Source organism: Stegodyphus dumicola, chromosome 8 (genome assembly GCF_044657685.1).
Source record: "Stegodyphus dumicola isolate Sdum_Otavi_A_Nest chromosome 8, ASM4465768v1".
In the NCBI taxonomy this organism is placed as follows: domain Eukaryota; kingdom Metazoa; phylum Arthropoda; class Arachnida; order Araneae; family Eresidae; genus Stegodyphus; species Stegodyphus dumicola.
Window position 1 is genome coordinate 104,402,111 of NC_140775.1, and position 17,977 is coordinate 104,420,087.

At 29.7% G+C, this 17,977-nt stretch overlaps 1 protein-coding gene across 7 annotated transcripts in view; it reads left to right on the forward strand.

The window, feature by feature from the left end:
* The window catches only part of raw (NDT-like domain-containing protein raw), a 326,151-nt gene that overhangs the window by 287,129 nt on the left and 21,045 nt on the right, over positions 1-17,977 (forward strand). For all 7 annotated transcript variants that reach the window (XM_085822210.1, XM_085822211.1, XM_035360909.2 and 4 more), the window contains 13 exons: positions 810-919; positions 2,747-2,861; positions 4,241-4,320; positions 4,567-4,584; positions 9,813-9,904; positions 11,484-11,537; positions 11,813-11,891; positions 12,062-12,143; positions 13,530-13,733; positions 13,837-13,900; positions 14,052-14,225; positions 14,738-14,828; positions 17,663-17,810. In XM_085822210.1, the coding sequence (XP_085678336.1) occupies positions 810-919; positions 2,747-2,861; positions 4,241-4,320; positions 4,567-4,584; positions 9,813-9,904; positions 11,484-11,537; positions 11,813-11,891; positions 12,062-12,143; positions 13,530-13,733; positions 13,837-13,900; positions 14,052-14,225; positions 14,738-14,828; positions 17,663-17,810 (1,311 nt within the window). The remainder of the gene's footprint in view (positions 1-809; positions 920-2,746; positions 2,862-4,240; positions 4,321-4,566; positions 4,585-9,812; positions 9,905-11,483; positions 11,538-11,812; positions 11,892-12,061; positions 12,144-13,529; positions 13,734-13,836; positions 13,901-14,051; positions 14,226-14,737; positions 14,829-17,662; positions 17,811-17,977) is intronic.

Below are 17,977 nucleotides of genomic sequence, written 5' to 3' on the forward strand. Positions count from 1 at the left end.
TTAAAATGCATTAAAAAGCAGTTTAAAATTTTAAGTAGAAGTTTATGTGTTTTTTAATTTAGCTTTGGAATGAAAGAAATGGGGGAATGATCATCTAGCAATGGTGAAAGGGATGCCTAAGTTAAAAAAGGTTAACAAGCACAATAATTTTGATTGTCAGGGAAAAAAGTTGAAATTCTTCGAGCAGATGATAAAATTTCTTAGCCTGTTAATTATTCTAACAATTTCGTAGAAAATTTTCATCCTAGGTTTAAAATAAAAACTCTGCATCCTGGATTTATCCAGTTTCCAAAAATGCTTGTTACACAGTGGCATAATGATAAAATAATTCTCACTTTATAAAATAAGCTTTATATTACTATAGTCAAGAAAAAATTATGATCAGTTCATTTTAAAATGCCATGTCCAAGAACTTGCTTTGGAAAATTTTTAGAAACTGGCTAAAGTTTTATCAACATCTAGAAAAAATCTGCATTTTATTTCCTTTTGTTATTTACAAATAAATTTGTTTTCAATGAATAAAGAATTTTTTGGCCGCTCCAAAAATGGTAAATTTAATGAGCAAAAAACATGCATTAAATTTTGTTTTTAGAAAGAAATTTTTACAATAAAATTTCTTCCCCTTCTTGAATTTTATATTTCTGTGATTTGCATTACATAATATGTACTTTATGCGGTAAAGTATATTAACATATAGGCTTGAGTTTTATAAATTTTGTATCATATATTCAGAATATTTTATATATTGAGCTTTAAGGCTTCTTTTAATTTTTTATACTCTTTTTTTTTTTCCCCTCCTTCTTTTCTAGGAAGTTATTCATGGTATGGAGTAAAAGAGCAGAGTCTATAAACAAAATGGGATCCCAAGTTGTTCCACAAACATTTCATGACATGGATATTTTCCCCTCATCATCTCAAGGTAATTAAAAAGCATTAGGGCATCATATTTATCTCAGACAGGAAAAAAAGGTAAAATTTGAATGGTAGTAAACTTTGAAATTTCTGGGTAATAATTTTTCAAAGTTCACAATATTGATTTCCTGAGATTTAGAGAAACATTTATGCTCTTGGATTTTGAGAAACTTTGCAAAAAACTTGCACCACATTATTAATTTATTATGAGAGAATTTACACATAATGATGCAGTTGCTAGAAGCAGGAGATGAATCTTTGATTGCAGAATTTTTCTGGAATACTGGTTGTTGTTTCCGGACAATTTTTCGAAATATCCTGTTGTTGTATCCTATTGCTAATAAATCAGTTGCATATTAAATTATATTTATTAGCTATATTGCTGTATCAATTTATTTCATTTATTTATGTGGCTAAAGCCATTTTTATTGCTGATACAGTGAAACGTTTTTGCATGAACTTATTTTGCTTCTGAAGATAGTTTGTCAACCCAAATAGTCATAAACCAGAACAATTTTCCCCATAGGATTTAATTTAAAATTAATAGTCAAGTTCTGAATACTGAATTATTATTTAAAAGAGTACCAGTAAGTTCATAATACAAAATTGATGGAATTTATTAAATCAACACAGTATAAGCATAAACACAATGCTTAACATATTAAAAATAGGCAAACTTGAATTTGTATTACAGAGTAATGTTGATGGCATAAGTGAAAAATGAAGAAGCCAAGGATGCAAAATGTTATTGTTTGAGAAAGAAATAATATTCTATAAAAATATAAGATAGCTGTTGTCTTTTTGGTTTTCCGGCAACCTTTCTGTTAACATTGCCAATTACTTCAGAATTACTGGGCCTTTTCTCATTAAAAAATTTGTTCATTGTGATTTATTTCTGTTTATATTTTAAAATGTTTCTAAAGCAAGCCATGGGATTGCCATTGCAAATATTATACTACTGGTTCATCAAGGTGATAGTGTCCTATGAACCTTTGCACGTTACACTATTTTGAACAAATTTCATTAGTTAAGTAACTGAGAAATCCTCACTTCTGTAGACATTTCCAACACTGCATTAATTAATTTTTGGAGTATATTTCTCATTGCCAGTATACTTGTTCATATCTCAAGACATCATAACTCATTCAAGCTATTTTACTTTTGAAAATTTGTTTATGATACAAAGCTCCATTGTATTAAAATTAATGCATCTTGCATCAGTGTCATATTAAAATAAAATGAATGTAAATCTCTGGAACTTAGTTTAGATTTGCATTATATAATTTATAAGTATATTTTCAAACTGATGCTTGCATTTATAAATGGAAAATTTCAGTACTCTCTCGTGCTGTTGTATGTAATCAAAATGCCAGCTGTCAGTGTTTGATATGATATTCTTGATGCATGTATCTTTTTTTTTTTTTTTTTTTCGTATGATGTCTGTTGACATGTTTTGACTTTCAAACTATTTAAATAGGAAAAGTAATCTATCAATTAATAAAGGATTTAAAAAATTTGTAAAAAAAAATAAACTAGAACTTGCAGAGTTATTTAATATTCTGAAAATCCTATAAAATACTCAGATATAGTCACAAAAGTTCACCCCATTATAAAATTACTATTCCGTCTATAAAGATAAAATGATACAATTCTTTAACAGTTGTTTTTCTAATGTAAACCTCCCATTAGTTTCCCACCCTCAATTTATTGTTTATGTCTCTTTTACAACAGTTCAATATATGTTTTATTATATATGTTATGTATTCATTTAATGTATAATAATTTTTAAATTACAATCTATCATAACATTGACTCATTCAATACCTTTTTTTAGTTCATGAGATGTTACAATGTGCCAATGAATGCTCAAAGAGACAAAATGGAGATTATATTACATTTGGAGAATTTTGTGTGTATGCATCAGAATTAAAATCCTGTTATGAAAATAAGTACGCTATTTTGTGCATTATCATATTATTATTCTCAAATAATTTGAATGTATTGGAATATATGCTTTATTTGCTTCATAAGTGATGCAGGGCTATATTTAATCAATCACTTAAATAATGTAATACTTTCTTACCAGTTTTTATGACATGTAATTTAATTATTTTTAATTACAGTCAAAAGTCTTTAATCCGGACTTGTCGGGACTTCGGCGATTCCGGATTATAGATCATCAGTTTAAACCTGGTAAGATGGCATGCAGAAATTATAAAATTAAAAATATGAAGCTGTAATTTATGAAATAAAGGGCAATTATGACCTGAAGGGTATCAAAATTTACAAAAAAAAAAAAAAAAAAAAAAAAGCTTAATATTTATTTGTTTACTTTATTAAACATTTCTTTCAACGCGCGCATGCGTAAAGCATACATTATGCATAGTCGAAATTAGAAAATTGCAACCAGAAAACTATTTGATATGTCCTCGTGATAACGACGAGGAATTTTATTTAAATCATATCAAGACGGAATACATCGAGATGAAATACTACATTTAGTAAGGAATTATAAACTGAATAAAATAAAAACATCTGCCCTGAAGATAAGGATAGTGCTGACAGATTTAGTTCCAGTTCATTGCACTTCACGACGTCTCCCTCCCCCACCCCGCAGAGCAGCGTGAAATTGATAAACAGATTTCGGAATGGTTAGAGAAACAAAGGATATGCCTTTATCCATTTTTTGCAGCAATTCCACTTTTTGTTTGATGGACATCGAAACGTACTTTCGCTTTGTAGATGATCCTTTGGCAGCTCCAGCATCGGAAATTCTATTTGACATAATCGAAAGTTCAAGCTTACTTTTATAAAATTGCTCTAACAGTCTGCAAAAAAGAATAAGCCGGATCCAATTCGAACAATGCAATCTGCAACATTAACTGAAATAGATAATTAGATAATTTTAGCTTAGCTTATACCGTCCGTTATACATTAAACGCGCATGTATTATGTGCATGCGCACACGTATATGCGCATTCGTAAAAGTATTATGCGCATGCGTCAACGCGTTATGCTTTGATGTATGCGCAGAAAGTTTGTAGCTTTGAGGTCCGGATTAATGACTTTTGACTGTATTAAGCATTTTAAGACATTAAGTTTGTATAATTGTAAAGTAAAAACAATTTACTGATATTTTTAAATTTGATATTAATGTCACATTGAAATGGTGAAGAAGGGTGAAAATGTTGAATAAAAATTTAAATATTTGAAGAAGGGAAAATTGAGATATTTCCTTTACAAATTGTTTCATTTTTTCTATAAATAAATTTTAACTTTTTTCTTTAACTAGTAGCATTTTAACCTTTTTTTCTTCCTTAATGAATAGAATTCCTCGTCCAACTCCTCTATCCAAATCAGCTAAAGAAACCCGGAAATTAAGCAATAGAAGGAGAAGTGCTGTACAGCGTGAGTTATTAAAGCAATCCTTAATTTTTTTAAGAATGTCTTCATGGAAGATTTTTAAGGGCAACTTGTTAAGTCAGTTTTCCATAAAATATGCATGATGAAGACATTTCACCTAAGCAGATAATGCTTAAGTACTCAACCAAACTAAAGTTAATATTAGAAATTGTAATTTTATTTATAATTAAAATAGTTTATTTAATTTTTCACATTCATTACTTAGTAATTTTTTCTTATTTTATATTTTAGGGTCTTCAAAATATCAAGGTAACTATTTTAATTAATTTTCTTATCTTTTATTTATATATATTTTTTTGCAATTTATGATTATATATGGTATAACTTAAATGATGCACATTATCTGAACTCAAATAGCCAGAAATAGTGAACTTAAAAAAAATCTTCAAATTGAGGAAAAACATTGCTTGTGATAGCATTGTTTATCTGTAGGCCAATTCAAGCAAGAAAACAAAATATATGTTATACGCATTAATACAGATGATGTAGAATGTGATATATTTTCCCTAAAAAATTAAGTACATTTTTTTCCATTTCTGACTTTTCATAAATATTAAAATACAGGGTGATCTTTTTTAAAGTGACAGTGTTTGGAGCGCCCTGTAGCGCGACCTAATAGTCGAAATAGCACCAAACTTGGTATTTAGACTAATCAAGACATGGAACATCAAGACATACAATCGTACAGTTAAATTATTAATGTTTATTTATTACATTAACTTCCCCAGTGAGGAATTAGACGTGTGAGCTCTGTTCTCAGAAATAACACCGTGCATTCTGTGCACAACGTTCTCCACAACCGTATGTAACATATCACGAGGAATATTCAACACTGTCTTTGTTATGTTGTCCTTTAGAATAGACAAATTTGGTACTCCACCAACATAAACTTGAGATTTCAAATAACCCCAGAGCCAAAAATCGCATGGCGTGAGGTCAGGGTAACGAGGAGGCCATGCAACTGGAAAACTGCGACTTATGATTCTATCATCAGTGAAGTTTTGGTGCAACAGCTGCTTTACCTTATTACTAATGTGTGGCGGAGCACCATCCTGCATAAAGATTGTCTGTTCGAGATGGTTTCTTTGCTGAAGTTGTGGAATAACAAACGTTTGCAGCATTTCGTGGTACCTTTCTGCATTTTTGGTGCAGTGATGGTCTCAAAAGAGAATGGCCCAATTACGAATTCGACTGTGAAACCACACCAAACACTGACTTTTGGGGAATTTAATGGGATTTCGTGCACGGTGTGTGGCTGCTCAGAAGCCCGAATTCAGCTATTTTGTGTGTTTACGAACCCATTGAGATAAAAATGGCACTCATCTTCCCACAGAATATTTCATGGGAAAACATCATCAATTTCTACCCTGGCAAGAAACAATAGAGTGAATGTCACTCGCTTATCGTAATCACTTGGTTTCAGTTCGTGCAAGCGGCTGATTTTGTAGGGGTAAAATCCAATAACGCACCGCAAAACTCTCCATACTGTGGAATAATTCATGTCCATTTGTCGAGCTACACCCCGGGCGCTACTCGTACCAGCAAAGGTTCCCTGCGATCCTTCGACAATTGCAGTAGCCACATCAGTTATTACATCTTCTGATACTGGTTGACGTCCTCTCCCAGCGCGAATGGTCAGTGACCCCGTTTTCTAAAACTTCTTAATCATTTTCTTAAGTCCATTCGGCGATAAAGGCACTTTCGTAATTTTTTTCTGGTTTTGAAATTCCCGAAGAGCTGCGGGTGCATTACATTGATTCATGTAATACAGCTTCACCAGTAATTGCACGTTCCGGTAACATGAGAGGCATGTCCACTGGAGCTCGTTTACTTCAGCTGAGATTATTTGTCGGAGCTGTCTACTACTTGCTTTTATAGCCCTTGTCACTGGAGCTGTCATTGCACAACATTTGTATTTTTCTTTGATACCCATGTTTTATGCTAATTCTCATTATTGTAAGCTACAGCAGTATTGTCTCATTATTGTAAGCAAAATGCCCTAGCGGCGATTTTCAGAACTTTTTTTTTTTTTTTTTTCACGGAATCCTTTTTCCCATGTCTTGATTAGTCTACATACCAAGTTTGGTGCCATTTCAGCTATTAGATAGCGCTACAGGGCGCTCCAAACACTGTCACTTTAAAAAAAAGATCACCCTGTACTTTAGGTTTAAATAAAAATAAATAAATAAAAAATATTTTGAATATCAGATATTTGTGTACACAGTTCTTCTGTTCTCACAGCTTTAAAGTCATGCCTTGGTTTCTGAGCATAATACATTCCAAAAATGGGCTCACAGTCCAAAGCATTAATATATCAAACTAAATTTTCTCGTCAGATGCTTCTTTCCGCAATCCAAAAATATCTATGTAAAATGATAATACAAAATATAAATTGAATAAAGTTAAGTGAAATCTACATTTTACCCTTGAAAATAATTGTGAGTAATGATTGGAATCCCTGTTATCCTACTATAATATTTCTTATTTCATGTGATTTTACCAATGAACTTATCCAATAACTATAGCTTTTGTCTCCTTTCGAGAATTTTGCAGAAATCTAACATTGCATTATCGTTGAACAAATTCATCTCACACAATCTTTTTCTGGTTCTTTTCTATCAAATCTTGCTCTGTTTCCCAATTTTATACATTTTTCTAATCTGATTTGAGATGAGGCATTCCTCCATCTTTTTCTCCTCCTTTGAGATGAAATCTCTTCCACAATCCCTTGCTATCACTCATGATTTTGTTTGTCATCAGTTTGTCAGTGTTCAACTCTTGGCCATGTTCCTTCATCAGTTTTTGAATATTATTCTCATAACCACATAGTGTTTCCCCAAAGACAGAACTTGCATTGCCAATTGGTGTTTCATATTTATGAGTAAACCTCTCCGTGAACATGATCAGGCTACAATTTTCTCCAAGATAACTGAGGGGCTCTTGGTAATCCCATCCCAGGCTTTATGATTGATCTTGAGGCTGTTCATAATGTAAAAATGAATTTCTGGAGGATATTGCTTACTCCTTTCAGTCATCTCAAACCACGACTGAAGTAGTGCTTTAATGTAAAGCTGAAAATGACCTGCTGCTCCATGGGCTGGAGTAGTGAAGTGGTGCTGGAGAAAGAAACTTTGATGAACTCAAATTTTCTGCAGTAAGTCATCCTAAAGAATGACCAGGAGTATTACATATAAACAGTGATATTTGGGGTTACAGCTTCCTTTGTAAAAAGTATTTCTTTAGTGTATAATTGAAAACCTCATTGTTCTAATTAATGAAAGGATGTGAGTGATCCCAAATTTTGTTACTGGACCTTCACATAATGTTTAATTGATATTTCTTCACCTTGCATTTCTTGAAATCTCATGGATTAACCATTGCTAATTGCTAATTGATTTAACCAAAGTGATAACCAGCAAGATCTTGATTTTGAGCTCTCTACTTACATTAGCATACCAAAAGAGGATGAGATGGTCTTTTATGGGATTGTGACTGAAAAGTTAGTTGTAATGTAACTCTTATGATGTAATGCAGTTCCTCTAGTACCTTTTTCCAAGAAGAAAATCCAGAGTTAAAATTTAACTGAGGTAACACTTGGAAATCATTAGTTTTTAAAACTCAGCAATTAAAGCAACTGTCTTAATGTCCAGACTCACAGACTATTTGTGCTTCACATTGCTTTGGATGCCACTTAGCCTTTTAAAGTTATCAAAATATCCCCTGCTCACCTTGAAACCTTTTTCATTTTTTCTTATTGTACTTGGTAATTAACGTACAATTGGTACATAAATATTTTCTCTTCTTGTATAAAGCTGTAAGCCATTGTATCATTTTCTACATGCTTCTTGTCTATCCAAATGAGAAGCAACTTTTTGTATCTTTCAGAAAATATCATTTCTTTGATGCTCTCATGGCATCCATCTTCTCTATTTCTTTGTTTTATCAAGTAAATATTTTCCCTTCTTATATAAAGGCTGTATGTCATTGTATCTTTTCTACATGCTTCTTATCTATCCAAATGAGAAGCAATTTTTTGTACCTTTCAGAAAATGTCATTTCTTTGATGCTCTCATGGCATATAGCTCTTCCATTTCTTTGTTTTCTGTAATACTGTGCAAATTGTAGTAGACTTCTTATAAAATCTTGCAATGAGCTGCTCATATACCTTATTCATACTTCTCAGAGTTTTCCTTTCTGTACTTTTTGAATTAGCTGTAATCATTTCAAGTCTTATTCCTTTCATTTTAAACCTTTTTCTTCATGTGAATCATTATTGTTGTACAGATAGTAAGGGCAATGCATGGACACTTAAAAAAATTATGTGCACACACCTAGTAACAGTGCTATAATGCTGATTGTACGAGTAAATTGCACTGATTAAAATCAAGCATGGGAGACAAATACGTGCAGTCGCACAACAGTAATGAGAAAAACCATCAGGTTTATTGTGGTCATGTAACACTTGATAGGGAAAGCATACTTGTTATAATACCTCCCTCATTTATCAAGTTTATAAAAATTTTCGCTTACCTTCCAAATCGCTCATCGCCCAAGTTACTTGCAATCCAAGCCTTCACTGTATTTAAATGCCGCCTTATAACATTTAATCCCTGATCTTTTCATTTTATTCCATAATTATTACCTGTAAGGGAATCTTTCTAGTAGTATTATAATTAGTGAGTTAAATTCTTTAAGATCGAAATCTCTGAATTTATTTGCATAAGAATTTTAACTCTGTATTACTTGATTTCTATAATTAAAAATACAAGATAAATGTTAATATGTTTTCGTAGAATTTTGTATGTGAAGTCATTAATGTTTTCTGAGAATTCTAAATGTCATGCATAAATAAACCTTACACCTTCGAGAATAGGAATAACTATTTCAAATTCAGTTTTAAACTTTATTGATAAATAATAAAAGAAATATCCATAATAAATGTCCAGTATAAATAATAATATTACCCTATAGCTTGGTGACAGTTTATTATAAAAGAACACAGGATGATTTGTATAGGAAATTGTATATGCTTGAAATTACTTAAAATTATAAATTAATATGCAAGGTATAAATTTGTAATCTACCTCATAAACAGGTGTGCCTGTGCATTCATTTCTAATGTATATATTTATCTTTATTTTATCTTATTCACATTTTTAATAACTTCCTTTATTTCTAAAAATTCATACCTGTCATTTTCCTTAACATATGAATAGTAATTATGCTGTCTTGGGTATTTATCAGTTGTGCATAGTATGCGATTATAATGCATCAGCTACTTATATCATCGTATCATATGGAAAGCAATAACCAATATGTAGAACTGAGAAAATGAAGGTTTTAACTATCTATATATTGCTTTGTGAGTTGATATGTATTAATGTCTTGTACATTTTCATGTGTTTTCATAACATATAAATGAATTTTTTTTAAATATTTTTAATTTTTTGTAAACATTGGTTCCATAACCCTTTCAGTATTCCTTGGTGGTTCATGTAATCCTACTACTTGGAGAAGAGATATTGCTATACCTTTCTTTAAAAAACTGGGAATTACATACTACAATCCAGTAAGCATTTCACATTCCTTTTAATTAGCATGTTATTTAATATTTGTGCAACATATTTTTCACGCAATTATATGTTATTCATAAATAAGCATAAGTTAATATCTATCTTAAAATTAATTTTTTGGCATTAAACTGAAGAACTGAAATAGTCATGGGTACTCTTTCTAAACGTTAAAGCTAGTTAGGGAAATGAAAAGTTGAATTTAAATAAGACTATAAATTTACAGCATGTGTGAAGAACATAATCTTGATATTTTTCTTTTCATATGAGTTTTATACAGGGTGATTGAAAAATATTTGGCAGATAATATAAACTAATTTTGTAATGGAATGTGTGTATGGAAATGGCACATTGAAATGATACAAGGTGCTGTGATCAATGAACATGGAGCTCATCGACATGCATTTTATTATAAGGACCATTGTTCAAACAGAGCAGCTACTCAGAGGTACTTAAAGGTGGTGCAGATAATGATTCTCAAGTACCTCCTTTGAGCAGCTACTTCATGTCTGTCTTCACCTCCATAGGTAAAATACAAGCTCCAGATTCATACAGCTATGCATTCCACTCAAAATGGAGCACACAAAAAATGGTGATTTTCTAAATGTCCTGCACCACTCAACATCATTTCCTCGTAGACAATTTTTAATCCCTCGTACATGCCTTTAAAATTTTGCCACATATTTTTTAATTACCTGGATAGGTATCATCTTGGTGTAATAATGTGAGGTGATATTATGAAATTAGACCTGAATACAAAATAGTTTTAAGAAGCATTAGCACAGTAGAAGTTCTGGATATAAGCACAATGAAATTATAACTTTGTTGTTTAGAAATAATAATCTGAAACTTGCATATTAAGAATGCATAGTTATATATTTATAACAAAGTTGATTTGGGATTTAATTTTCTATCTGTAGGTTGAGTACATATTGCATATGCTTAATATCATATTATTATCAAAGAATAGAAATTAAATTTAAATAAACATGAAAGTTATAGGACAGTAGAAAATAAGATATATAGACAATAAGTAAAAACCAAAGCAAAGATAAAAATAACTAGAAATGTCTGTTTTATTTGCAGTGAAAGAATGTCAAAATGTCATTTCCCATTTGAAAATGAGTTTCATTGACCCTAATGTGTAAAATAATAATGCTCATATATTTAGACAGAATGATCTTTTATCAAAGTGATGTACAAATTCCTATTGTACTTCCATTTAGTACTTCCATTAAAACAGTTTGGTGTGTTTGATGTTTGTGATTTATATTAAAATAACTATGGTACTTGTAGATTGATTGTATATTCCATGCATAACTGTATATACATAAAGGAGTAAATTCTCAAAAATAAATCTTCTGAATTAAAATTCAAAATTATTTTTAATTTTCTGTATAATGTAGTTTCTATAATGTGCTATTATACGATCAGTATTTTTTAATAATTTAATTATGTTTTGAATTAAATTATATCATGGTTCTGGGTATTTAAAATGCTATTAAATTATTTTTATTTAATTTGATTTTACCAACAGCAAAATATTCCTTATGCAGTAAGTCCTTTTTTATATTTTAGCAAGTTGCTCAGTGGGGTCCAGAACTGATTGAACTTGAAAATCAAGCTAAGCAAGTAAATATCATTATTCATACTTTTATTGAAATAATTAATGATTTTAATGTATGTGATCATTACATTTGTATAACTTCAAATCTATTTAATTAAAATCGAATATATTTATTCTAATTTTATATGATAGTATTTATATAGGATAGCTAATCTAAAGCCTGGAAACTTTTTCAAAAACAATATAAAATCAAAGAATTTGTATATCAGTATTTCTTTTTAAATGTTTTCAAAATACTATTTGTACTTGAACTTCAGTGGTTTTTTTATTTTCCTTTTAGAATGCTGAAGTTATGTTTTTTGTGATAGATAATCAAACAAGATCTGTAGCATCTATGATAGAAGCTTCTCAAATAGCTGGTTAGTATTAGTTTGTGAAAGGTTATATTGAACAAGAATGACTAAATCATATATTATGTAATACATTGTGTTTTTATTAAGTTTGCTGTAAAAAGATTTCAACTTAAATTATTGTGAAAGTATGTTGCACTTTAAATTAGGTTTTGACTTAGGAATTTTTTAACTTGTAGGGACACAAAGAAAACTAATACTAGTAATACATGAATTTGAGAAACCTGGAGCTGTTGTAATGGGAGAAACTGTTACAGAAAAGTTAGTACAGTTCTATAAGTTGATTATATGTATGTGTATAACTATAATGAAAATTTCTCCCTTTTCTCTGTCCTATACTTATCATGCCATTATTTTTTTCTTCATTGTGCTTCAGAATTATCTAACCACTTTGTGAAGAACATGTATTATTAATCTCTTTGTTGTGATTGTAAAACAAATACACTTCTCTAGAATACTTTTCATTAAAAGATATGTAATATCGAAAGTTTAGTTAACTGGTAAAAAAAATAGATGTTTTCTTACTTGTAATATTTTGTGTAATATAACAATCGAAGGAATATATTCTGTAACCTCTTGATGCCTAAACTATTTTATAAATATTTATAAATATAAAATTTTTTCTTCTTTTTTTCATTTCAAAAGCCCAGGTCAGGGGTAATTTGACCTGGGTTTGATTTCAGGGAAACAAACTGGCTGCATGGATGCTTTCATGATTTTCAATCTGTGTAACACAGATATGAACCAATTTCCCTTAGAAAAACCCTCTAAAAAGGCATCTCTTCCCTTGGACAAATAGCTCTGGAACACATTTTGTCACAGTAGGCTAAAACTGATCCTGCTATCTAATCAACTATTCACATTTGTCTGTATAAAGCATACATATGGCCTTTGTAATACTGGTACAGTTACTGTGTTCTATGAGATGTGTAACTGAAAATCAGTCATTCACTAAAATTTATAATCCTAGCTCTTCTGCCTTTACCTTTAAGGCCTTGTTTAGGCTGAAAAATGCTGTGAATGTTTGAGTGACATGTATTTCACATGACTTTAATTATCTTTTTAATAACTCATAACTGGTAAATGTCATCTGGTGGCATTACTATGAAATTTTATTAGCTCAGGATGATCTTCCTGTATTAAGTATAGAACACTGTAAAAAAACCAGTAGTTTCATAAGAACTAATTTTTCTAGGTTAGCACAGTAGTACCAATCTTTTGCATGTGACAAGTCATTAAATATGTGTTAATAATTTTGCTAATTTATAATTTTTCCCTAAACGAGTAAATTTTGTATCCTTAATTTCTGAAAATTTTAATTGTATATCATTATTCATTGTATATATTTTTATGTATAATTTTACTATCATGTGCAGTATATATTTTAATTACATTCATTATTTATTCTCATTCATTATATATTCATCTCTTTGCTGGGCTTGTTGCAATTATGTTATTGTGATTTTATAATTTAAAGTCTTGCTTGCTCTTGTAATTCAAAATAATAGGTTTAAAATTGTGTTGTAATGTTTGTTTAAAAAGTGCATAACAATTAAAAATAATTATTAAGTACTAAAGGAATTTTATTTCATGCGTCTTTTCATGTTCTGAAAAAATTTACTGATTGAGTAAAAATTTTCTTTGCAGGGAATTCCGAGATTTGCAGCAAGGTCAGCGATATCTCCAAGACTTAGTAGAGAGACAGGGCATTCCTGTTTTCAATAATATTGACCATGCTGTCCAGTGTACTGCTACTATTCTACAAAAGAATATCAAACCTCAGGATTTAACAATTGCAGATGCTGCACAACCAGTTAAAATGGCATACATACAGATTGGCGATAAACTTATGTAAGTTTCTGAGTCACTTTATGCTGAGAAATTTAAACTGAACCGTGCTGATTCATGAACTCTTATTGAATGATTTTTTTTTTTTTTTTTTTAAACTTTCTAGAAAGTTAAAAGAAGTATTTGATGACTTGGATTCCGATGGCTGTGGAGAGATCACACTAAAAGATGTATGTAGACCAAACATTCAAATGCATTTAAATTTTTAAAATTGTGTTTATGTGATAAATTCTGTTTTTCTTAAACTGTTAAATAGATTTATCTTTAAATATACAATTTTTTTTTTGCATATGTTCTTACTACATCTTTCAAAATTTTAAGGTTTGCATGGCATTTAAAATACTTACAAGTTCTGAGCTGCCTATTGAGAAGTTGAAAGCAGTTGTACTTCAACAAAAAGGTTTCCCTAGCGATACCCTAAAAAATTCTTCCTTTGAAAACTGCAGAATAGATTTCAATCAGTTTTGTTGTATCATGACAGAGTTTAGGAGTGAGGTATGTTCTTTTTTATATGTTACCTTTTTCAAGAAAAATAATGATTTTAATTAAATTTTATTTTAAATTTTCTCCTTTTATTATTTTGATTAAATGTGTTATTATATTATTCTCTTAGAATTATTGACAGCTGTTCATGATAGAGACTTCTGAATCAATCAACTTACATTATTAAAGCCTTATCAGCTGTAGGTTATTCATATTTAGGAAATTACTACATTTGTATCAAATAAAAGGGCATTCTTTTCCTTTTTTCTTAACCCATTCCCCTGTCTCTGTAGTACTTTACAATGCATAGTGATAATTCACCTTAAGTCTTTAAAACGTTTCATACATTTTATGCTTCCAAAGAACACATGACATTATAAACTTACCGTTTAAATTAAATTATAAAATCCTTATTGCAGTTACCTTGAAATGTATAGTGGCAGAATTTTAACTGAAGTTACTTTTTAAATTTATATCATTAAGATATTCTTTCTGTATAAAAGATGTATTTATCTGTTTTAAAGGCTGAAAGTGGATCACTGAACTTTGCAGCTGTGAAAAGTAAAGCATCAGATTTCCTTTGCTCAGTTTTAACACCATTGTCCAAATTAGTAGGTAAGTATTCACACGTTATCTGAAAATTTTGTTTTATCTTTAGAACACTGCATGATGAAAAGTAAACATTTGCATTTTATTTTCAATTCATAAATGTATTCCTTAATTCAAAGCTGTCTTTTAACTCTAAATATCTCTATGTATGCTTTAGATGAATTACAGTAGAATTCAATCATTCATGTACCTTAGGACTAGCAATTGTGTGGATTACTGAATTTTGAAAATTTTTGTTTTTCGTTACATTTTTCCCTTTCTAACTTTTAACGTTCAGTTATTTTAAAAATTCTTTTTTACATGTTAAATGCTCTGTAAGAAAAGAAGAATGTCATACAGCTACCAACATAATTACTTTAAAATAATTCTCTACTTTCTCATTAACCACAACTTCCCTAAAAAGTTGTGAACTTGTGTTCAACTTCAGAGAGAATTTGTGAGCTAATTGGTCACTAATGTTTCACCAAGCTGATGCACAAAATACAACTAACAGTTCCATATAAGAGCAATTAATCATTCAAATTAAAAAATCAAACATTTTTTATAAATTACATTTCTTTTTTGAGCTGTTGTTTTCTGCAATTACACTTCACAAAATTGTTCTACTACAGGTATTTTGACACAAAATTGGACTTCTGAAATGACATGCCATTTTTTTTTTTCCATATTTGTATTAAGACTCAAATTACTGCCAAGTTTTGTAAAAAACGCACAAGTAGTTTTAAAAAAAAAGGTCTCAATATTTTGTCTCCTCAGTGTTAATTGAATTTGATATATATTTATTAATATCTCTTTTTTTTATTAAATTTACTTGATTCTTCCTTTCATATTTCTAAGTTTAGGTTCATTCTAAATAAAATTCACCAATTTTTTATGATTTATTTTTAAAATTTTTATTTTTAAATAATTTTTATAAATTTTTCAAAAAAAATTGTGAATTATAACTTATAAAAGTTTTGCCATCATCTTAAAGTAGATGTATTTCTAAGCATACCTGCAAAAAATTGGAGTTTTTGTATTCAAAATTTTGTAAGATGTACATGAATTTACATTTTGGAGCGTTTTGAAATTTGGCGTATTTATTATAAGCGATAATAATGAAAATGTGGTGTATGCACTGTGTTAAAATTATTTGAAAGTATGAATGATGACTTCCCCCCCCCTGCTCAAGCACAATGAAAATCGGTTGCTATAAATTAAGAAGTTTGCCAAGTGAATTATTCTTGGCACAAACTGAAAAAAAATTGCCAAGATAAAATTAATTTTTCCATAAATTTCTCACAAAAAATTACAAAATTTAATATCGAAGTATCTAAGTTGTAGAATCAAAATATGAAAAAAATTTGGTATGTTATTTTAAAAGAAGTCTGATTTTGTCTCAAAATATGTATGTTAGAACAATTGCTATATATAAGTATATATATCGTAAGTCACGCTTTCGATACATGGAAAATGCAGTTTGAATTTGGGCAATCGGCCCAGTAGAATGAGAGATATAGAACTGTCCCATCTTTTTTTTCAACCATAAGATTGTTGGTAATGGATTCTATGCATTTTTATTTACTTGAGTCAGTTAAAACCGTATGTGAAAAATTGTCTATGATCTTAGCAATAATTCCTAGTGATTTGAACAAAATTCGTACAACCGTTAGATTTGTCAGGTAATAAATCCTTCAAAGCTGAATTTTGAAAGCAGTGGGAGTGTTGAATGAGTGAAGGATTATACTCATATAACCAAACGTGGCAAAAATGCATAGAGCACCTTATGAAGAAGTTGCAAAGTGGGTAGGAAGTGCAGGGGAAATTAGTGAAAACATCGTCAATAGCATCAGGGCTCAAAGAAGCTGAAATTACTTTAAGGAAACTGTAAACCAAGAGGATGAATGTGAACCAAGAGGACGACTTAAACTAGACCAGGATAGTGAAGAATCAGATTTTTATGGCATGTCATGTAGTTTGTTGTAGTTCTTTTTGTAAGCAAAAGTAAAATTTAAAATTTTCTTCTGTCGTTCAATTTAATATCGTAGTGTTTTTATAACATAGTATGAGTATTATGTATATGGACTTCTTTAGTGGATAAATATAAGTATATTATCGTCATTTCTTACCTGTAATTTATTTTTGAATTATTGTTTCAGTTCATTAATTTTTCTTAACTGATGTGCAGTATATCAAGACATAGATCAAGGTTTTACATCTATAATGTTCATGCATGTCTTACATAATTTAACTTAGTGCAGTGTTTCTGTGCAATTTTAGTTTTCCCTACCACCACCATTTTTCTCAAGTACAGCAGCATTTATGCTGATGCAGCCTCTTTTTTTAGAAATTTTAATGACATTTTTAATTTACTACTTTATTATGAATTATTTTTTGTCAGTTGGGTAAATTATATATCATTTAAATGAAAATATTAGTTCTGGATTCCATCTAAATTGATACCATATTCTTGCATATTTCTCCCACTGGTGTGTTCCTTATATATTAATTTAGAATAAGCATATTGTTTTAGAAACATCTGATGTATGTCAGTCAGTAATGTACAAGACGCAGACAGATAGCAAAATATGTTGTGTAAATAAAAAGAACAGCATTAAAAGTATTAATTCTAAGTAATTTTTTAAAAAGCAGTTGTGATAAATATTTTAAATAGATATTAGTGCATTTATTGAGTTCTTTTCAATCAGCTAAGTTCTTATAATCCTTCCTCAAAACACAGTGTAATTTTCACCTTCCAATTTTCAAAGAAAAATATTAGAGAAATTAGTGGAAAAATAAGGTAATAAATGTTTTACTGTTTAATTGATTTTATATAATTTTATGAAATTAATTTTTCATAGATTGGATACGTCCAGGAAGTACATCAGATTCAGATATCAGAAATGTAGGTAATGATGTGTCTTACGATGCTACCTTAAGAGATGTTTATTTAGGTGGTACTAGGAAACCATCAACCTGGAGAGAAGATATTGCAATTCCTCTGTTAAAGTATGTCATGCTGATTATTATATTTTGCTGTTTGTTTTATATAGTATGTACATATTAGATTTAAGAGTTACTTATTTCCATTACAAGTATCATAATGAATAAAACTAATGCATAAAGTATGTGATGCCTAAGTAGTGTTTTGATTAATTAGGACAGTAAACTGATAG